Source organism: Protopterus annectens, chromosome 2.part1, assembly GCF_019279795.1.
Source record: "Protopterus annectens isolate FY-2018-M chromosome 2.part1, PAN1.0, whole genome shotgun sequence".
NCBI lineage: Eukaryota > Metazoa > Chordata > Ceratodontiformes > Protopteridae > Protopterus > Protopterus annectens.
The window spans coordinates 1,511,432,257-1,511,455,429 of record NC_056729.1 but is presented as its reverse complement, the minus strand read 5'-3'; the positions used below and the strand labels follow the sequence as shown (position 1 = coordinate 1,511,455,429).

The 23,173-nt window shown below is 41.0% G+C and overlaps 1 protein-coding gene across 2 annotated transcripts in view; it reads left to right on the top strand.

Moving 5' to 3' along the window:
* ARHGEF16 (Rho guanine nucleotide exchange factor 16) overlaps positions 1-23,173 on the top strand; it is a 1,345,157-nt gene that overhangs the window by 361,163 nt on the left and 960,821 nt on the right. For both annotated transcript variants that reach the window (XM_044062969.1, XM_044062968.1), the window contains exon 3: positions 11,882-11,927. In XM_044062969.1, the coding sequence (XP_043918904.1) occupies positions 11,882-11,927 (46 nt within the window). The remainder of the gene's footprint in view (positions 1-11,881; positions 11,928-23,173) is intronic.

Here is a 23,173-nt window from a genome sequence, read left to right as displayed (position 1 = left end):
GGCATGCTTGGTTTAGGGAACAGACATTACCAGAACATGTCAAATCTAAACTACTACATACACTCCTTAGGTTCATAGGTTCATAGGTTTATACTAGGCTATCTGCCCTAAGGCATTTATAAGCCTAGCCCAAAGTTATGTGGCTTACGCCACCCCTTATGTTAGAAATAATGTGCCCATTAGTTTGTTGTGCCTCTGTCCAGCAGTGACACAGAGATGATTCCCGGGGAAAACCTACGATCTCCCATCCACCGGTCAAGATTTCTCTTGAACAGAGCCAGTGAGGTGCTCTGCCTCACATGGACCGGGATTTTATTCCACAGCATGGGGAGTCTCTGGGTGATAAATCTATCCCTCCAGCACGTCCTATTTATATCCGTGCTAAGGTTTAAGTCACTTGCTCTAGTGGTTCTGGTGGATTTGGATTTTTAGAGGTGGAGCATGTCCATTAATTTCGGGTTGGTCATGGCCTTGTATGTCAGGCACAGGTCACCTCTGAGCAGACAGTATGCAACTGAATAGAGTTGGAGTTTCTTCAGTCTGGCAGTATATGACAGGTTTTGGAGTCCCTTTATCCTTTTGGTGAGGAACTTTTGGGGTCTCTCCAATTGCTGCAGGTGTCGGGTGAGATACATCCTGAATGGGGCATTGTACTCTATCATTGGTCTGATAAGTGAAGAGTACAGGGGAACAATGACCTCACTTGATCTGGATGTGAATCCCTTCATGATCAGATGGGCAATGTAGAAGGTCTTTCGAACCACTTTAGCAACGTGAGTGTCAAACGAGAGGCCACTGTCAACCTGGGTACCCAGGTCCCTGATAACCTCTTCTGTGCTTAGTGGGTTGCCACCTATATGGTAGCTTGGGGTTACCTTGTTTTTCCCAAAGGGTATGACTATACACTTTTTGCGTTTAACTTCAGGCCATGGCTCTGGCACCAGCTATCAGTTTCCGTGAGACCCCTCTGAAGGATGTCTGTGTCCGATGTACTATCCACTATGGCACCCAGTTTGCAGTCATCCGCAAACTTTGTCAGCCATAGTCCTCCTATGTTTGCCTGTACTTCTGAGAAGTAGATGCCGAACAATAGGAGGCCAAGGACTGAGCCCTGTGGGACACCACTTGTAAGTGGCTTGGAGTCTGACATGGCTCCAGCAACTCTAACCCTGTGGGTTCTGTCCTTTAGCCAGTTTGCAACCCATCTTGTGACATATGGGTTTACATTTAAGCTGGTAAGTTTCTCTATGATACCCGAGTGGGGTATTGTGTCGAAAGCTTTTGCAAGGTCAAGGTAGGCTGTATGGACTGCCTTTCCCTCATCAATGGCCTTGGTAACTGTTTCGAAGAAGTCGACCAGGTTCAAAAGGCAAGATCTGCCCTTGACAAAGCCAAACTGGGTTGGGTCCAAGGTCTGCAAGTCCCCTATGTCCTTGTTTATGAGTTCCATTATGATCCTCTCCATAGCTTTGCAGACCAGGCTTGTTAAGCTTATGGGGCGGTAATTACCAGGGTCTGTAGAGGCACCACCTTTGTGGAGTGGGACCACAGTTGCCATACGCCACTCCTTGGGCACATATCCTGTGGTAAGGCTAAGATTAAACAGCTGCCTTATGTGCGGGTTTAGTTCTTCATTGAGTTCATGTAGCACACAGCCGGGGACACCATCCAGTCCCATTGATGCTGTGTTTTTAGCTTTAGAGAGAGCAGCTTTCACCTGCGCATTTGAGATGTCTGTCTGGGAGGCTACACTCCGTTGGGATAGTTATCTCTCCTTTTGGGGGGAGTGGGGTGAAGTTTGCGCTGAACCTGTCTGCCAGTATGTTGGCAATGTCTGTGGGCTCAGTGATTTTTGTATCATTTTGGACTAATTCTGAGCATATCTGGGAGTTTCCACCCAGGTTTCTGACATAGCTGAAGAAGGCCTTGCCTTATGATTGTCTTTTGAATCTATGGCAATTTTTTTCTCAAAGTTGGCCTTTGATGATTTTATGAGGGATCGTAGTTTCTTGCTAGTACTGATCAAAGATGCCTTCCCTTTTGGGATTTTGCTCTATCATGCAATAGCTTTCTCCTCTTATTGTAAAGTTTGTTTATGGCTGGGGTCCACCAGACTGGACGTTTGCCCTTGGTGGAAAGAGTTTTGGTTTTATTTGGGATTGCCTGATCCATGCAGTCCTGAAGGTGTTCATAGAAGGCATTTGTAAGGACTTCCGCAGCTTGGGTTGTGGTTTCCATTGGCTCGGGGGCCTTGAAGGATACCACACCTGTCTTGAGTAGTGTGAAGTTTGCTTTAGAGAAGTTCTTCACTGTGGTGTTTTTGTTTGGGGTGGGGGATGTGGATTTCTAGTGAGATTAGTTTATGATCTGATCTCACCAAAGAGGGATATACTTCCGCTGTGGAGCATTTTGTCCCCATGTTTGTGATGATGAGATCTAGTATATTTTCTCCTCTTGTGGGGACGGTGACTAGTTGTTCCATGGCATTTGAATTTATGAACTCCAGGAACCTTTGGGCTAGAAAGTTGGGGCTTGAGTAATGTTCCCAGTCTATATTCAGGTAGTTGAAGTCACCCAATATGATGGTGTTTGGTGATACATTTATACCCTCCAGTGTCTTCAGGAAGGCTGTGTGGGTTTCCTGAGTTTGAGAGGGTGGCCTGTAGCATGCTACAAATTGTAGAGCAGTTTTGCCTATGGTTAATTGCACCTGGATGGTTTCCGATGCTTCGTGCGTAGCCACCAACCTGGAGGTGTGGGTATCCTTGATGAATATGGATACACCCCCTCCTTTTGTGGTATGGTCCGGGTTTTGGGGCCGGAACGCATGATATGAGGTAAAACCTCAATAAGGATTCCCTTTATGGACCAAAGGCTGAGGCTGTGTTAAAAAAGATGGATGTTAAAGCAAAACCCTTGCATATTGTCAAAGACTTCCTCCAAGTGCAGCCACCTAGGTTCAGTAGGGATTTTCCAACTAAGGATTGGTCCATTCCCTCCCAGTCGACACCCAGTCAAATTAAAACATGAAGAGAAAGGCCTCATAGACAGCAGCAACAATCTCAAGAGGACTATGCAGTGGTTCTCAGGAACACCCAGGCTTGGGAGTTCTAGGGCACAGGGCCCTAGCAGAGATCAACAACGACTCTTCCGCCACCCAGTTCTCCCCAACCCCAGACAAGATAGGAGGAAGACTTTCCCTATTCAAGGAAAACTGGGCCCTCATCACGTGCAACAAGTGGGTTCTGGAAGTAATCTCAAGTGGCTACAAGCTCACTTTCAAAGAACCCTTAAGATTCTCAGGCTACCCCGAAGTGCCACAGAACCAAAGGTCAGAGGCCATTTCTTAGATTCACAGCCTGTGCTTTCAGGGCTCAGTGGAACCAGTAACAGACCACCAGATAGGAAAAGGGTTTTACTCCAAGCTATTCCTGGTTCCCAGGAAAGAAGACTCTTGGCGCCGTATTCTGAATCTGTCCATCCTCAATCAGTCCCTCCTAGTTCTAAAATTCAAAATGCTTACTCTTCATAAGTTTCTTCCCATGATCACTCCTTAGGCTCTAATATTCATCTTAGACCTGAAAGATGCCTACGTGTATATTCTTGTAGAAAAATTCTGCAGACATTTTCTTTGCTGCAGAGCAGGTACCAGTTTGAATTCTTTGCACTTCCTTTCGACTTGTCTCCTGCTCCCAGGGACTTCACAAAATGTATAGCCCCTGAGATCACCTTCTGCAGAATGAGAGGCATGCAAATTTACCATTATCTGGATGACTGCCTCATTCAAGCCACAAGTTGCTCAAAGCTCCTCAAGGTTCTGGCCTTCACCCAGACCCTCCTGTGTTCCCTAGGGTTCACAAAAATCCTCTGCAAATCCAACACAAACCCTTCCAACAGGATAGTTTTCCTGGGTTCTCTCCTGTATTCCTCCCTCCAGAAGTCCTTCCTACCACCAGATAAGGCTTCCTTCTTAACGCAATACTTCCAGAACATTATACAGAGGTAATGCCGTTCGGCCAGGGGAATTCCTCGGCGCACTGGGCTACATGACATCTTGTATACTAATGATCCCTCTGGCCAGGTCACACATGAGAAAGCTTCAGTGGTACCTCGAGAATCTGTGGTGCCAGCACTCACAGTCCCTTGAAAAGGAAATCCAGCTAATTCACTGACTCAGGGAGGAACTTGTGTGGTAGGCACAAGTATGTGCACAGAACCAGGGTCTCCCCTTGAGGTTCATCCCTCGGGGACAAACCTTAACCACGGATGCATCAGACACAGCCTAGGGAGCCCATTTCCAGCACCGCCTGTCCCAGGGAAAATGGGAGGAGTAGTTCAGGCCCAAGCACATAAATTGGAAGGAACTGATGGTAGTACAGAAGGGCATGGTGGCTTTCAAAGATCACTGGAAACTTGGGGTCCTACTTATTAAAACAGAAAACACAACAGTCATGTGGTACATAAACAAGGGGGTGCCAACTCCTACCCTCTTTGCTGGCTGGCAGTGCAGATCTCTGAGACAGACGATGCTATGGCTTTGCACCTTATGGCTCAGAACACTCTAGCAGACCACCTCAGCAGACACTTAATCGATTCCCATGAGTGGTGGTTGCATTGGGAAACATTTCTCAGCATTGTCCAGAAATGGAAGTCCCCTCAAACAGACCCCTTTGCCACCAACAGAAACACTGAGTTAAAAAGATTCTGTTCCAGGAGCAAACTTCACACAGCCTGGAAGACAAATGCCTTCTTCCTCTGGAGCCACCTATTTCTTTATGCATTTCCTGCCCTGGCTCTCCTTCCAAGGTCTCCTTCCAAGGTCTCCTTCCAAGGGTCCTCCTAAAAATCAGGGAATAAGGACCGAAGTTCATCCTGATAGCCCCAGACTGGCCCAGGTATCACTGGTACCCCCTGCTACTGAGTTTGACCAAAGAAAAACCTTGGCAGTTATCTCAGAGGGGGATCTGCTGACTCAGACAAAGGGAAGGTTTGTACATCCCAACCTGCAGATTCTCAAAGTCTCTGCCTGGACAATTCATCAAAATTGTACCCTGAGCACGCTCGGAGTAGGCAGGTGGTTAACATCCTTGGAGAGTTTGTAAGACCCAGTACTAGGAAAACCTACTCTGCCATGTGGAAAATATTCTCTATGTGGTGTCAGCAGCCATTTTGGACTACCTGGCTATGTTGGTGGACAAAGACCTGTCCTTTTCATCCATTAAGATGCACACGTCTGCCATTTCAGCCCACATCCGTACACTTTTTTTCCTATCTTTTCCCACCCCCTAATGAAATGGTTCCGTAAGGGAGTGCTGCACATCAGACTTACCAGGAGGCAACCCACCCCTCCTTGGGACCTCAACTTTGTTCTGGAAAAGTTGACTTTGCCCTCCCTCCTTTGAACCAGTTGCTTTCAAAGATCACTGGAAACTTGGGGTCCTACTTATTAAAACAGAAAACACAACAGTCATGTGGTACATAAACAAGAAGTGATTTAAAATTCTTCACCTGGAAAACTGCCCTTTTATTGGCTTATAACCTCGGCTAGAAGGTTCTCTGAGTCCTCATGGCAATGGACACCTTTCTTATATTACATGCAGAGTATCCCTGATATCTAACCCTTATTTTATGCCCATCACGGACACTTGCCTGAACCTAGCCATACACTTGCTTAGGCATATATTTGCCTACTTTCTTCCCTAAACCACAGAACCAGAGGGAAAGAATCCTTCACTCCTTGGATGTACGCTTGACAGAACTAAAACCTTCAGCAAATCAGAACAACTGTTTGGGTTCTGAAGGAAAACCAGTTTCCAAGCAAACTATCTCCAAGTGGATCTCTCAGTGTATTTCCTTTTGTTACACCTAACATGGCAACCCACTCAACTAGGGCCACTTCTACCTCCACTGCATTCCTGAGGGGAATTACTACCAAAGACATTTTGGAAGCAGCTGCCTGGTCATCATTACATACCTTTACCAAGCACTATCACCTGTCAGCCTTCTCCACGTCCAGAGCAGAATTTGCCATTGCCATCTTGCAGGGCATCCTTTCTTCTCCTTAAGGCACCTGCCACCCTCATCTCAGCTTTCGGAGTCATCCCATAATTCAGGACTGCAAAGTGAAACACGAAGAACATAGTACTGTTGTGTACACTTACCATAAATGTAGTTGTTCGAGTGTATTCATTGTTGCAGTTTTGCTTCCCTCCCTCCCTCCATCCCCGTGTTCTTCTTACAGTAACAGCTTGTCTGTCCTCCTCTTCCAGAGGACCCTCTGCATGGATGGCCCTACAGGCCTCCTTTCCTTTAACCTCATCCATTGCTTAAGGTTCATCTATGGGACTCCTACCTTCTAGGGACAAGAAAATAATGATGTCTGCTGGCTGCCTTTATACCCGACCATACTGCCGGCCAGGTAGAATGTCTGCCAGCCTAGGTATGAGGGGATTTTTTTTACTCTGGTAGTCTGTTTATTTTAAGTGTAGACAGCTGTACTTTTTCCCTCAAGTGTTTAGCACCCACTTGTACTTTGTTCAGATTTCCTATTGAGGTGGTATGACCTTTTCACCTGTCAGTGGTTATATGCAGTAGTAATTTGCTTTGTCAAACTGTTTCCAGGTTTTGAGTAAGGGTGTCTATGCAGCATTCACTTAGGCCAGACAAGAGAATCTCATTTACTTTTGTGATTTTATTCTAAGCAAGCATGGCAACATGGTTTTATGAGTTCTGTTGTTAATCCCCAGATTGAGTAGTGTGTGCATTTTGCCTGTGTACAACCATTTCATCCAGAATGAATGGAAGCACTTCGCATGCTGAATGCTTTCTGAACACACTTCTTGTAACCTAGGCCTGTTTTCATTCCTGAGTCACCTGCATCACAGTGGAGTAGGTTACCAGCATGTTGAAAAGCTAATGCTAATGTGTTGCCTGATGACCAACTAATCACATATGTAGTCCTGCAACTTGTTAGTATCTGGAAGGTTTTTATAGGAGTGAGTATGATTCGAGGTTGATGAGTACTGTCCACTGCTTCAGCCATGCTATGTTTACTTAAGTGGATTGTCATAATGGCCAAGGATGTAATCCATACCTCTCAACTGTACCTCATTATGAGGAACATTTTCAGGCTTAAAAAATCCATGTCCCTCACTGTTCCACATTGAAAGGACCTGTCACACAGTCAATGTTAAGAATTTTTAAACAAATGTGCATGGTACATAATACTGGATCATATTAATTCATCTAAACTTTTTTGTAAATGTAGTTTAACACATTATAACAATATTGCGAGCTTTGAAGTTGTTAGTAAATTGTATGTAAATGTTTCACAGTAGGAATAGTATGTAAATGTTCCACAGTAGGAGGAGTACGTAAATATTCCACAGTAGGAGGAGGAGTACGTAAATGCTCCACAGTAGGAGGAGGAGTACATAAATATTCCACAGTAGGAGGAGTACCGAAATGTTCTACAGTAGGAGGAGTACATAAATGTTCCACAGTAGGAATAGTATGTAAATGTTCCACAGTAGGAGGAGTACCTAAATGTTCTACAGTAGGAGGAGTACGTAAATGTTCCACAGTAGGAGGAGTACGTAAATGTTCCACAGTAGGAGGAGTACCTAAATGTTCCACAGTAGGAGGAGTACCTAAATGTTCTACAGTAGGAGGAGTACGTAAATGTCCCACAGTAGGAGGAGTATGTAAATGTCCCACAGTAGGAATAGTATGTAAATGTTCCACAGTAGGAGGAGTACATAAATGTTCCATAGTAACCATAAGTAAGTGACTAATCCTTTCTCCATTTTGTATAGATCTTCTCCCATGGGCATCCCCCCTATTTTTATTTTTACTTTTTTCTCATCTCCTCTTAACTAAAGAAGTTTTAGTGCTCAATAGGAGAAGTAGTACACTGGAAACTGTGTTGATTTTTTGTATACTCATTATTGTATAATACTTTTACACTTTTAATGTTTATTTTTTAGTATAATTAACACCTTACTGTATCTCCTCCTTTGTATGAGTGTAATTATGTTTTTTGTATTTTTCTTTTGTATGATCTTTATGTATTAATTACTGTCACTGTGGAGCTTTTCTCCCCGGGCCTCCGCTGAAAATGGACATGAAATCCAGACGGACTATCCCGGTCAACAAATGTAAAATAAATAAAATAAAATAAAAAAATAGTAGGAGGAGTATGTAAATGTCCCACAGTAGGAATAGTACGTAAATGTTCCACAGTAGGAGAAGTACGTAAATGTTCCACAGTAGGAGAAGTACGTAAATGTCCCACAGTAGGAGGAGTACGTAAATGTTCCACAGTAGGAGGAGTACATAAATGTTCCACAGTAGGAGGAGTACATAAATGTTCCACAGTAGGAGGAGTACTTAAATGTTCCACAGTAGGAAGAGTACGTAAATGTTCCACAGTAGGAGGAGTACTCCATATTTTGAAGATGGAAGCTTTACAGCTATGTTGTGAGCTGTGGTACCGATGGCATTTTGTGCCTCTGCTTATCTAATGTACTTATTAGAAAAGTTGTTGCGTGTAGTTTATGATAATTTGTGTCAATGAAACCTGGGAGCTGTCAATTAGGAGATTATGTTATTAGTTCTGCTGTAGTGTGACATAACTTTGGTTTAATGTTGTCCAACATTGTTTCTGGCGGAGACTCTGAAGATCCCATCATAAACTAGGAGATTGCACCTTTCTTTCCATTGGTATAATTATCGACCATATCCTACATAATAACCATAGCCTGGTTTCATTCAGGTTTAAGGGGTTGTGACTCAAAAGCAAAGATGCCGTTTTGCACATGAATTATAAGCCTTCACAAATAACCAGATTATCATAGTTCATATGAATTACTTGTGCTTATTGTCTGAGTTAGGTGGCCAGTTTTTCCTCCTCGCATGCAAGTGTTTTTGATTTATAACTTAGTGCTTCGTGGCGGCATTTACTAAACGATGCACACTGTTTTTCAGTCACTCAGCCTATGACCTGCTATACTGCTTTCCAGCTTTCTGGTTTGAACTCTTGAACTCTGTTATTTTGTGAGGCATAGACAGGAAGAAATAGGATGTGGTGCAATAATTCTTTTAAGTACATTTTCTAATGAAGTCCATTGCAAAGCTTTTTCTTAACTGCACATATTTTTTTTTCTGCAAAGTGTTGAATGTATGGCATTACACAATTCCACTTGGTGCTCTTAGACCTATTTGCAGTAATCCACTGTAGCGACTCTGTTTACACATTGTACTGTCATGATAATGCAAGTGTAGGACAAGGAATTGCTAGAATGTAATGGAATGTTGCTGGTTAATTTGACAACTTATAATTTAAAAGATGTAGCTGTGAATGTATTTTAGATAGCCGTTAATCTGTGCCTTTTTATGCCATGAAGCCCAGTGCTACACGTTTTACTGATATTTAGCTATTTACTTATTCTAATAAAACAACCTATTTCACTTATTTTAATTTGAAGTCTGTCTGTTACTACTAGTGGTAGTGATCATTTTGCAGTTTTTAAAACTTTGGAGATGTAATGACAGTATGTCAGTCTGTTTTGCACCTGCATAGATGTGAACAAATATCAAGATATACGGTGAATAATTATAGTATAGGCAAAGAGAAAGGGATAGGAAGATCCTAAGTGAAAGACCCTCATCAATAGAATTTTAGTAGACTGTAGAACAGAAGCTGCTGTTAAAAAAGGGATAATTAGCAGAGCATATAAAATATTGCATGTTAACTATAGGAATCAATCAGAGGAGGTTAGAAAGGATTGGGAAGAGAGACTAAGCAATTCACAAAGAAACAATGGAAATATATATGTATGGTTCCCAAGTATACAACGAAATCTAGAAGATTTAGGACTTTTGCTTGGAAATGTTTGCATAGGTATTTTTGTACCCCAAGCAGACTCCCAAATATTTTTTCCTCAAGTAATCAGCAAATGTTGGAGATGTGATGGGGACGAAAGAGTAACTTGGGAACATATTTTTTGGGAGTGTAATGAGTTGGCAGACTTTAAAAATTCCCTGCTGACTACTGTGTCAGAAATACTGGGTGAGCAAATTGGTATAACTAAGGAAATGTTTTTTTTTTGAGATATGATACAGAATCAGAATTGTTTAGACATAGTAAGGCCTTGTTGAGTTAATTCTCATGAATGCCAAAAAAGCAATTACTAAAAGTGGAAATCAAAGTGTAAACTAACTGTACTACAAGTATTTAATATAGTAACAGAGATAAAATAACTAGAAGTGGGATCTTATAGAAAATGATAGGACCACATTATAAAAAATGGGAATTGTGGAAGCCATCAATATTATTATAATTGTAACTGTCTGATGTTTTTATTAATGAGTTAAAACAATGGCATGTCCATCTTGACCATATCCTTTTGCTTCACATGACAGTTAAATCTTTACTGTACCATGCAGTTTGCATTTTCATAGGTTCATAGGTAGGTACTAGGCTATTGGCGCTGGGGCCTATACAAGCCCAGCCAAAAAGGTATCCTGGCTTTTGCCACCCAAGAAAATTATTTTCCTGTGTCACTGTCAAGCAGAGCCACAGAGGTGATCCCCGGGGTGAATTTCATATTTCCCATCCAATCATCAGGATTTTTCTTGAACAGTGCTAATGAGGAGCTTTGTTTGATATAGATAGGTAGTATATTCCAGAGTATTGGAAGTCTCTGGGACAGGAATCTATCCCTCTGGCATGTTCTTTTTATTGTGATGACAAGTTTTAGGTCCCTAGAGCATGTAGCTCAGAGGGATTGGGATTTCTTTAAGTGGAGCATGTCCAACAGCTCTGGGTTTGACATAGCTTTGTATGTTAGGCAGAGATCACCTCTGAGTAGGCAATATGTGATGGAGTAAAGCTGGAGTTTTTTGAAACGGTCTGTGTAGGGCATCTGTTTGAGGCTGATAATCCTCTTTGTGAGGTATTTCTGCGGCCTTTCCAGTTGTTGTTGATGTCTTGTGAGGTACATACCATAATGGGTCTAATGAGTGATGAGTAGAGGGGAACAATGACCTCTTTTTTCCTGGATGAGAAACCTTTTGTGATGAGGTGTGCCACGTAGAAGGATTCCCTGACTACTGTGGCAATGTGATTATCAAAGGAGAGACTACTGTCCACCTGTGTCCCAAGGTCTCTTATCACACTTTCGGTGTTAAGTATACTACCGCCTATGTTGTAGTTCATGGATACAGAGTTTTTACCAAAGGGGATGACCATGCACTTTTTGGCATTGAGCTTGAGGCCATGGCTTTGACACCAGGCATCTGTCTCAGTGAGGCCCTTTTGTAGGATGTTTTCCTGCCTCCTTTCTATTTTTGGCTTAGAATGGTCATAATGTTTTTTGTACCCATTACTTCCTGTGTGAAGCTATTCCTTCTATTTATCACTTTTAGTATGGGAATCTGCACCTTCACAGTGCTTCTGACTCCAAAGACACCTGTTTTATTGTCACATTGAGCCTTCTTATCTTTGTATGCCTTCTTCTAAATATTGCTATAGTTTTGGCTTTAGAGATGTTCCTGATGTATTTAAGATCATTTTGATGTGACCCATCTTCTTTCTTTCATCTAGGATATAGATATAAATGTCGTTTAGATTTCCTTCCTGTGGCTTCTGCTATATAGTTTGTACCATTTCTATTGCTGTGTTTTGGACTTTCCTCAGCCTGTGATTGTATGGTGACTTAGTGTTCAGAATTGTATTCATTAGTCCAGATTGTGTCTCATCATCTGACTTATTAACTGTAGTCATACATTTTCACTAAATAAAGGAGACCAAAATGTCTTATCAAGAAATATGCATTTTATTAGGAATCAAAGAAAATTTTAATTTTTATTCTCATTGCAGAAACCTATTGGAAGGAAGAAGACACAGCGGGGTTCATTCAAAGATGGTAAGTTTAGGTGTTCTATGTAAGAAACTGGATAAAAGCTGTAATGCTGAAGCAGTATGGCTGCTAGGGTACTGAGCTGTTTACTTGGAATCCTAGTTTGATGAACTTCCCGTGCATTTTGTATGACCATAAACAGATCAGATAATAACCTATGTGAACTTGGGGTGTTTATGCATAGTGTACCTTGACTAATTATCAGTATAGCATCAGCAACTGTTAGTCAGTATGTCATTGAAGTATTTCATTTATCATTCAGGCATCTCTTTCCCATTCATTTTTGTAATATGTCCTGGAGTCAGTCATGCAGACCAAATCCAAGCTGTAGCTGGATTGTGTGCAGAATATATGTGAAAGTGTGAATATAAATGTAGGCTTTCTAAAATTTACAGAAATCAGCTCTGTAAGGCACTCTTTCAGCTGTATCAGTCTCTGTGTTTTTTTTTTCAATTTGTACTGTAGTAGCATAGTTACTTTGCACAGAGGGACAGAATGGTGAAGGTCACTGTTTGTGCTGCCAGTGATCTTTAGTACCATGTGATTAGTGCATATGCACATGCTCAGATGTTAGCACAGTTAGCCATTAATTAATGGTCAACTACTTGTGCATTTAAGGAACATGAGTAATATGCACAAGGAATGGTTTTCTGTGAAGGGTCCCTATTCATGAAGTGTGTCTGTTTACAGAAGTTTGTGAGCTAACAAGCCTCAGAAGTAACACGTTTGGAGGACTGGAAATGATAGAGGGAACCTGTGAGGAAAGGGTGATGTGATATTGGAAATCCTCCACACCGGTCTGACTGCAGTCTCCAGTTCAGCTGTTTTCCCCTTAATTCTGTGACATGAGTATGTGCATCTTCTGTTGGTACGTGTCATGGAATTTTATGTCCAGACTTCGTCCTAATGTTCATTATGGGAAAGTTCCCACACTGAATACCTAATAAATAAATCCTTTGAAGTGTTCATATAACTTGCAGATAATGAACCAATCCTCATAGTGGGAGTGATTCTATTGCTTGGGGTTCTAACACCATGTAAAGCCCTTCTGTAACTGTTAGTGTTTCAGCAGAGCTAACCAAAGATTCTAAAATGAGAGATTCCAAGACTACCTTAAGTGTTACAACAGGGTGGAAGTTGAGTAAATCCAGTGCAGGAATCAGCAAGAGGGCCCATTTGGTCATCTCTGATAGTAAAGTGTTACCACTAGAAGGCAAAGAATACAGAGGGTAAACACTCGTCACTCATTCCTGGATTTAAGTCAGCCTTCCGTGGCGGTGTGGACCACCTGTGTCACAAGTTCACCCTGAACTAGTGAAAGATATTATTCACTCCCATCCTGTGTTTTGGTGAACTATGAAAGGCCAGCAGGACCTGCACCTTGAGCAGTCACCTTTTTCTTAAGTGTAGCTTTCCCCACTCAGTGGCAGTCTCATCCAGAAGGTGGGCACATACGTCTGCCTGAAGCTGCTGTGTGGTGACACTTCAGAATAAGGACTCTTCTTCCCAGGCGCAGCCCTGGGCACAGTTTTGCCTCATGGACCAGTTTGAAATTTATCCAGTATGGCCTCCACACCAGAGCTTACAGAATGGGTTCAGGCAGTTGTATTTGGTCAGCTCTTTCATGATATCTGATCTTGTAGGTTGATGGGACTCACCCTTAGGTGACATAAGCTGATACTGTTCTTCATGTAGGCAGGCCTCTCCAGTCTCTGTCCTGAGTATAGTACCCCATGATCTGGCTTCTGTCATTGTCCCATTCTATGCATGACCTTGCAAGCACTGGTTGGACATGAACCCAACCATGCTGGAATTAGGTTTCAAGTGGCCTTTCTCGCTTTGTCCTGGGAAGGTGACTGATAGATCCTGAGGCTCTTATCCCTGAAACAAAGAGACTTCCTCTTTGTGTTGCTCCCTGTAATGATCCATGTTTGAAGAAACCCACAGGCTTGACAATCCAATGTGGACTAGCTGTGGCTTTCGCCTTCACTTTAAAAAAGGTCTCATTTGAGTCTCCTTGAGGAAAAGATACGGAAGTCTTATGCCCTCACACCACTGGGCTTGTGTTCAAGGATACTATCTTTGTAACCTGAAAACATCTGGATACTTTTTCCTTTGCTGCAGAAGTTGGAATGCACAATGCCCTCAGCAGGTCCTCTTCTGAGTGGAGTGGCATTTTGTGGGCATTAGTAAAACAGCTCCTTTGTAATCTGCTAGCTACATTGACATTGAGGGATAAATCCCTGACTATGCTGTGGATGATCTGAGGTCATTTAGCAGTTATCAAGTCTGTTAGAGTTGGCTTGGGGAAGATGGGTAAGCTAATTTGGAGATGGATGAGGGTGGACTGGGGTTATCCAGTGCCACAGTCCCTTGACGTTGGAGTGGGGCTGTAGGAAATAGTCCAGGGGATGTGCATTCAGCCAACAAGCCCAAAGTCTCTCCAGAAATAGCTGTCATCGTAAGTGAATAGGAGCGCGCAGTTGCATGGGGAGAGCATTCTGGTCCCCAACAGTGACTTTTGACATTCATTCCCCTCACCCAGGGAATGGGTTATGGCTTATCTAATGCACCCTCATTGCCAAAATGCTGATGTGGGCACAAGCAACCCTCATAGCTGCTTCAGTGATGTCCCATCCAGATAACTCTTGCCCCTTTAGGGATGCCTGGTATAGGGGACCAAATGGGAAGAGTCAAGTTAAGGGAAGGATGTTGGTTGGCAGGCCTAAGGGCAGAGATACCCAGGGGGGGATCTTTGGTGACCTCTATGTCCCAGCACAAATCCTGGAGACTACTACAGCTTTCCAACAATTTTCCAAAAAACAATTCTAATGCTTTGAGTAAGACAGGTTAGGGGCTATTTTAATTTTGTCAGTTTGAGGCTTAGGTTCCTCAAATATTTATATCACTCATTCAGATTCCAAGCCTCTCTTTGGTCATTGATGAGATACTTGCTAACGCTTGTTCCACAGTTTTGATAATAGATCTTATTGTGGCTCACTGTAATTTTGACTGCACTGATGCTATGGCTGGGACAACAGGTTCCTGTATGTGTCTACACAAGAGGCTATTTCTTTGGCTGTCTTCAATTTATCTTGGAAGACCTCAAGAAGTAAAATCCATCATTAAGCATGATGGAGAACCTGTTTCTCCCTTTTTTTCTGCTCCTGTGATGACTTTCAGGCTAGGCTGGCTCCCAAGCTTCAGATGATGTTACCCCTTCCCATTGGGCTTTGTTAGCTATATCTCCCAGGAGAGTTAAATCCCAGCAGTCACAGTCTTGGCTACTTCCACTGGATGAGGGGACAATTCTTACACTTCACCACAACTTGAATAACAATAGTAAAGTGGGTTCTTAATGCGGTCATTGGAAACCATGCCTTATAGCTGCTAGGTTCTCCCTCAGAAAGAACTACCCTTACAGGGACTCCATCTGAGGAGAACTCTAGGAAAATGCACAGACCTTACTCCCCAGACTGGCAAAAGTGTCTCTCCATCCTTTAAAAAATGCTGGGGAGTTTAATTCTCAATTGGTTTCTATTTTTAAAGGGGATGTGGGAGATTTCATTCCATTTTTGACCTTGGCAGCTTGATCAACCCCTTTTGGTTATAATAGATACCAGATGGTGATTCTTCGAGTGGACTTGCCCGTGCTGTCACAGTGCTCGCCTGAAAAGTGTTGCCAGGCATGCATACCTTCTGCTACATCAGTGTGTGGGGTCCACAGAGGAGGTTTTTTAGGGTCTTTCTTGGTAGTTACCACTAGATACAAAGGTCTCTCATTTGGTCTGTCCTGTGCATCTAGAGTGTTTACCACAATGCTAGCCTCGGAGGCAGAGGTGAAAGGACTTCCCTGTGTTCCAGAATCTGAATGAATTGCACCTAGAGGCCCAAGAACTGAGGAATTTTATGGTAGTGTGTGTCCCTGTATTAGGCACTGTCATGACTGCAAAATCAAAGACTTCTCTGACCTTGACCAAAAAATTGCCTTCATTGTGGCAGAGCTGACAACTATTCATTGCTAGCTGCTGTCTTACCTGCATAGAGGGTGTGGGAGGGCATAATTCTGGCAGTCTGAGAGTGAGTTTGTGATATTCTGCCATCCAGCAGTACTCTCACACCAAATTACTTTGTTGTAATATGAGAAGTGGAGCAGCTCTTGAGTCTATTTGAAGTGGCTGCTGTTCGCCTGCCATCTGAAGTGGTTGGGACAAGTAGTTGTATTGCATCAACAATAGTTGGCTTGAAGAAACACACAGAGAAGATTGAACTACAGCATTTTACATCAGTCAAGTCTGGTCTCTTGGCATCATTGAGCAACAGATGTGATTATCTGTTTCGCCAGGCTTGTTGCCTGATCGCCGCAGCTCTGGATCCACAGTTCAAACTGAGGTTGACAACAGATCTAGGTAACAGCAATGTAGCAAAACAGACATTATTGACTGAGATGCAGGTGCTAAGTCAATTATATAGACATTGACTATCTGCAGACGTCATCGCTCATGCACCAGTACCACAATAACAACCATCAGCTTCACAGCTGGCCATTCTGTTTTTGTACATAATGGAAAATGGCAGCATACCAACAAACACCATTGAATCAGAATTGGGATCATATTTATCACCACCGTGCATTAGCTTGGAGCCGCTAGTCTACTGGCGTATCATTGCATGCTAAGAATCATTTCCAACCTTATATAAGTTGCAGCTTAAGCAGCACTGTATACTTGCTACTTCAGCAAACATTTAAAAGGGTTTTCAGTGCTGCTGCCTACATTCTTTCAGTTGGGCGAAATAGACTTAGTGATAAATCACTGGAGTTGCTTGTCATTGCCGAGTGCAACAGAGACCAATTGATGAACATTACTATTTGATGATTTTACTGTTTTATGGTTTTAAATATGTTATACTGTGCAGTTGATTATTTAGGTGAACATGGGCTTAGAGATGCTGTTTGACTTTTATGATTTGACATTGACTACATTGTTGTCAATCCAAGTGTTCAACTTGAAAAGTTGCAAGCTAAGACAGCATTAATTTGCTAATTAAAAATCTAGTTTCAAAACTTGCAAATTCTAATTAATTAGATATGTCAGACAGATAATTCTAATTAATTAGCAAAAATGAGCTGCTAATTCAGTTAGCAAATAAGCTAATTAAAAACAATACTGCTCTTAGATCTATTATGTTTTGTCAGACTCTGGTCAACAAGATTTGGAATGGTGGGTGATCCTGCACCAGTCCTTATTGTATGCTTTCCTTTCTTACAGCAGAACCAATTGTAGGTCATCTTGACATATGTTACTGAAATGGGATGTCTGCCTTAGTTCCTTCATGGCTCAGTAGAGGTGAACCCCCCTTGAGAAGAGAGGATTTCACATAAATGAGCTTGAGCCATATACAGTGCATCTTGTCCTGAAAGAGGAGCAAAGCCTTCTGATCTGGGCCAATAACCTGTAATGTGGTACATAAACAGGGCAGCATACACTTGTACCACTTGTCCAGAGAGCCGATGAATGTCTGGCAATGAACCACGTGTTGATGTGTTCCTTAGGATGCAGCTTTTTCATCTTCTGAACTGAAGATTCAAGAGTTCTGCTTATCCAGACTCTGCTAAGAGTATGACACACTGGAGACTGACCTGTTCATCAAGAAGAGTAAAGTTCACAGGTACTTCCAAGATGGCTGCACACTGAGTAACAGCTTACGTTCAGCTGTCCCAGCGAGAAAACAGAAACTCAGAAAAGACAGCCAGTGAATTTTTATTTTTGGGTACATTTCAGTAACTTGCTAGTAAGTTCACTGCCTGAGTGCCAGCAGAAAAGAAATTCTGAGAATGTGAAAGAAAATTGGTCACAAAAGGTGAGGAGAAGAACACTGGCTGGGAAGAATCCTGCAGCTGTTCAGCAAAAAGCCGTTCAAATTGCATCTTTGGTGCTGCAAAACATGACTTCCAATAATCTAGAGGAAAAATAATTCAAATGTGCCAAGAGCTGATTGAAGTAAATGAAACACTGAATGAGTATATCAGCTCAAATAAAAGATTGGAACAAAATGGAAGAAGCTTTAAACAGATATTCAGATGAGCTGATAAAACTGCAAAAATGCTGTAGTCTGAATGAAGAAAAGGTGGGCAGAGTATGGGGTTGCTCAAGAAGAGATGTTTTAGAAAATGAATTAGAGGACAGAGCACTTGGGGGAAACCTGAGATTTTTCTCATGTACCAGGGAAAGTGGAAGGAACAGACTGTATTAATTTAATGAAAGCACAAATAAGCAACTGGATTGGCATTCCACAGCATGAGTTGTTAAATGAAAGGGCACGTCGTATGTATGCTCAAAACCTGGCTATGGGAAAGCAGCCTGGCCCTTTAATAGTAAAGATAAAATCCTACCAGTAGAAAGAGTTGATTCTGACAAAATTGTAGCAGAAGGACAAAGTACTAGAAGTGAGAAACAGCAGAGTATTTGTGGAAAATTATTACTCACTGTACAACATGTAGAAGAGGAGTAAAAATTTATACAATCAGTCAGAGAATGTTGAGATGCAGGTATGAGATTCCAACTGCTGTATTTAGCTATTTTCAGAATATTCTTTGTTGGACAAAGGTGACCCTCCAGCAAAAGTGAGCTGTCAAACAGAAGGGGTTCTGCTTCTTATTAATCTAATAACAAAAACCATAGAGAGACTATGCCAGGAAAACCGTTTCTAGTGTTTCAAAGGAAAATACTTGAGAGACCGAAGAAAACACAAAAACTGATGAGAAGAACATGTACTACCTAAGAAATGAACCAGAAACTGGACTTGGGAGATGGAGCTGAACAGGGAAAAAAACAGCGCAATTCAGAAATTGATGAATAAATGTGGGATTACAAAGCTTTAATTACATCTGTGAAATATGGCATTACAAAACTTAGGAATGTTGGACTTTATTAACTTTGTTAGCCTTGTAGGGTACTCAAGTACATATGCCCTAATTCATGTTATTAATGTTTAGAAGAACATTTAGGGAGGGGTAAGAGGAAAGAAAGAGTTAACTGTAAGCAAAATAAAATTTTGTTAATATTTATATAATAAGTTGCATATACCATGTGATGTAAGTAAAGTTTTTCAGTTATTTTAATGTATAAGTACACTAAAGTAAACGGGTACCCCTACTTTTCCCTCCTTTCTTTCTTGTTCAGTTTTAAGAAATGTAGATATTGCAATGTAAAAATGAGGAGAAAGCCTAGACAAAAGAGCATGATATAAGAAAAATTTATATGTTTTTTCTTACTTTTGCATAGGTGAATAACTGTGTTAAGACCATTGGCTTGATCTAATAACACTCTTTAAGGGGAAGCAAGTACATAAAAGAACACTGAATATAATGAAAAGTTTTCCTCAAGCAAATAAATGTTCATAGTGCAGTATGGAAAGCTTGTAGTGGAAGAGAACAGTGTATTTGCTTCTCCTGTTTCTATGGAAACAATTTGATAAGCGGCAATAAAAGCATAACACTTTTTTGTTTCAATGGCTAGAATATGTTACTGAAAGCATTTAGGTTGTTTCTATATTTGGTAAGGGAATAAAGATAAGACAAAAACCAACAGCACGTAGTGGAAGTAGAAGCATAGGCTTATAATCATCCATCTTAACATTGATAACATTAGTTATATGTTAATTCAAGCCTTTGAGTGTGGCTGTCAGTCTGGGGCAGTTGTTTCTATTAGGAAGGTTAAACTTCATTATTTGAAGATGTACATAGTTTTATGTGTTAGAATTACATTAATGGGCACTGTGTGTGTGTGTGTGTGTGTGTGTGTGTGTGTGTGTGTGTAAATGTAAAACATAACGACCAACAAAATAACGCACTAGTTGAAGATTAAAACTTGTTTTATTACCAAACAAATAAAATAGGTAAGCGCTTTCACTTTTGCTCCATCAGGACATATACACAGAGAGAAGAGCACTCATAACTGCATACAGGAAAAATGCATACTGGGAAAACTTCAGCTTGCAGAAAAACATCAATGTTATAAAACAAGCACATAAGGACAAACATTTAAAAATGAAAAATAAAAAAAATCTTTAACTCCTAAGACTACATCCCTTCTGAATGGGTCTAAGTGGGACTTTTTTGTTAAGTCCACTACTGTAATCAACTCTGTCTTATCTTTCTAACCTCCCTGGTTTTGGTTAGATTCCTGATGTCCAATCTAAAGACAAGTCGAAACATGCAAATGTGTTGAATATGCACACAAATCTCAATGCCGAAAAAAGCAGGACCCAATAGTTTGAATTTGAGTGATTCTTTCAAATTAGTTTAATGTAAAATCAGAACGCGATATGCATAAAGCACTTTTCATCTTCAGAATGTAAAGACTTCTTCAGATGTAACAAAATACAATAGAAGTGGTTTAAATACCAGCACTACAAGTCATATAATCCCAGTCACCCAATAGAATTACCGGAAGGTGTAAATTTTAAACAACGTTACAAAACCTGGTACATAATAATCTTTCCATTGTTCACAAGGGCACATTCCACTATCCACAATCAGTAGGCCCATGAATTATCAGTATTCATTATATCTGTGTGTATACATATGAATGCGTAGATACATGTGCACACAAATGTGGTTAGTAGTTTATATGTGTGAAAATACAGGTTTGTATATTACTAATATATATTTCACTTTTTTAACAGATACAGATTTTTAAAAGATGTTCTACATATAAAGATTCTCTACATCTAAAGAAAAATATAATGTAGAGAAACTTATTTATACTTATTTCTAATTTTATATTTTATACTTTGTGCTAAGTTGTCATTAGTACAACACAAGATGTATGGTTGTTACACATATGCGAGGAGTGGAATGTGCCCTTGTAAACAATGGAAAGATCATTATGTACCAGGTTTTGTAACTTTGTTTAAAAGTTAGACCTTCCGATAATTCTGTTGGGTAACTGGGATCATATGACTTGTAGTGCTGGTATTTAAATCAATTTTATTGTATTTTGTTACATCTGAAGAAGTCTTTACATTCTGAAGACGAAAAGCTCCTTTTGTATATCGTGTTCTGATTTTACATTAAAGTAATTTGAAAGAATCACTCGAATTCAAGCTATTGGGGCCTGCTTTTTTCAGCATTGGGATTTGTGTGCATATTCAACAGATTCCTGATGTCGCCACATCTAATGCTGGGATAGATTCTGTCAATAACCTTGAACCTGAAGGTATATATGTTATTGGTATTAATCACATGTTTGGAGAGGGCATTGATGGTAGAGGCACAGCGTATGCTATATAAGTGTTTTTCCTGTGATTGGCATGTGTTTGGATGCTTAGTAATTGGACTGCCTATAAGTTATGGGTACTCTTCTCTCTGTGTATATGATTTGATGAAGCAAAAGTGAAAGCACTTACCTATTTTATTTGTTTGGTAATAAAACACGTTTTTATTTTCAGCTAGTGTGTTATTCTGCTGGTCGGTTTGTTTTACATTTGGATTCTGCTTTTCCAACGGCATATTCATCCCATTCTGTGCATATTTCTTCAGTTTCTGCTCTGTGTGTGTGTTTTGTTTTTTTAAGAGTTTTCATTAAATAAGTCTTGTTGCAACATATGACATAGGTTCAAATCAATATGACAAGAAGCAACTGTATAAAAGATCAACTTGGCAAACAGTGTATGCATGTAATACAAAAGCTGAAACTAGGCAATTAACATGTGGGAATAAATAACTTCTTATCATGATTGCAACACTTGCCATTTTATCTTTAAATGTGAATGGTCTCACAGATATATACAAAAATGGTAGTGAACTATATTAAAAATGTAAAGTGCAAATAGCTATGCTACAGGAGACGCATTTGAAAAGAACCAGGCATGTGAATTTGATAAAGAAAGGATTTCAGGATGGTTATTCAGCAGAACATCCTGGACAAAGGAAAAGGAGAGTACTTGTATTAGTTGTGAGAGTAACTCCCATAGTGATAGAAGAGGGAAAAAAGAAAATAATGGTAGATTTGTAATGTTAAGGGGCTACTGGCAAGGGAGGAGGATTACGCTAGCATGTATTTATATTTCACCTCAAACTGCTGTAATGGTGCTTAAGAAAATTCTGAGAGAAATAATCAGCTTTCAGCAGGGAGTATTACTTATAGGTGGAGACTGGAACATTATTTGCAACAGTGATGATGTATCTGGGGTTGGGGGCTGGAAAGGAAAATATAACGGAAGAGGGTAGATCTTTGAAGAAATTTATAAAAATATTTGGTATTGAAGATGTTCATAGGCTTATAAGTAGGTACTAGACTATTTGGCCCTAGGGCCTATATAAGCCTAGCCAAAAAGGTACCATGGCTTTTGCCACCCAAGAAAATATTTTCATGTGCCCCTGTCAAGCAAGAGCCACAGAGGTGATCCCCGGGGTGAATTTCATATTTCCCATCCAATCATCAAGATTTTTCTGGACGAGTGCTAATGAGGAGCTTTGTTTGGTATAGATAGGTAGTTTGTCCCAGAGTATGGGAAGTCTCTGGGACACGAGTCTATCCCTCCAGCGTGTTCTGTTTATTGTGGTGACAAGGTTTAGGTCCCTAGAGCATGTAGCTTGGAGGGATTGGGATTTCTTTAAGTGGAGCATGTCCAACAGCTTTGGGTTTGACATAGCTTTGTATGTTAGGCAGAGATCGCCTCTGAGTAGGTGATATGCGACAGAGTAAACCTGGAGTTTTTTGAGATGGTCTGCATAGGACATCTGTTTGAGGCTGGTAATCCTCTTTGTGAGGTATTTCTGTGGCCTTTCCAGTTGTAGATGTCTTGTGAGGTACATACGAAAAGGGGCATTGTACTCTATAATGGGTCTAATGAGTGATGAGTAGAGTGGAACAATGACCTCTTTTTTCCTGGATGAGAAACCTTTTGTGATGAGGTGTGCCACATTGAAGGATTTCCTTATTACTGTGGCGATGTGATTATCAAAGGCGAGACTACTGTCCACCTGTGTCCCAAGGTCTCTTATCACACTTTCAGTGCTAAGTAGACTACCACCTGTGCGCATGGGTGCAGAGTTTTTACCAAGGGGGATGACAGTGCACTCTTTGGCATTGAGCTTGATGCCAGGCATCTGTCTCCGTGAAACCCTTTTGTAGGATGTCCACATTGTTAGGAGTTTCGATTATGGCTCCTAGTTTGCAGTCATCTGCGAACTTCGTTAGCCAAAGACCTTGTGTTAGCTTGTACTTCAGAAAAATAGATACCAA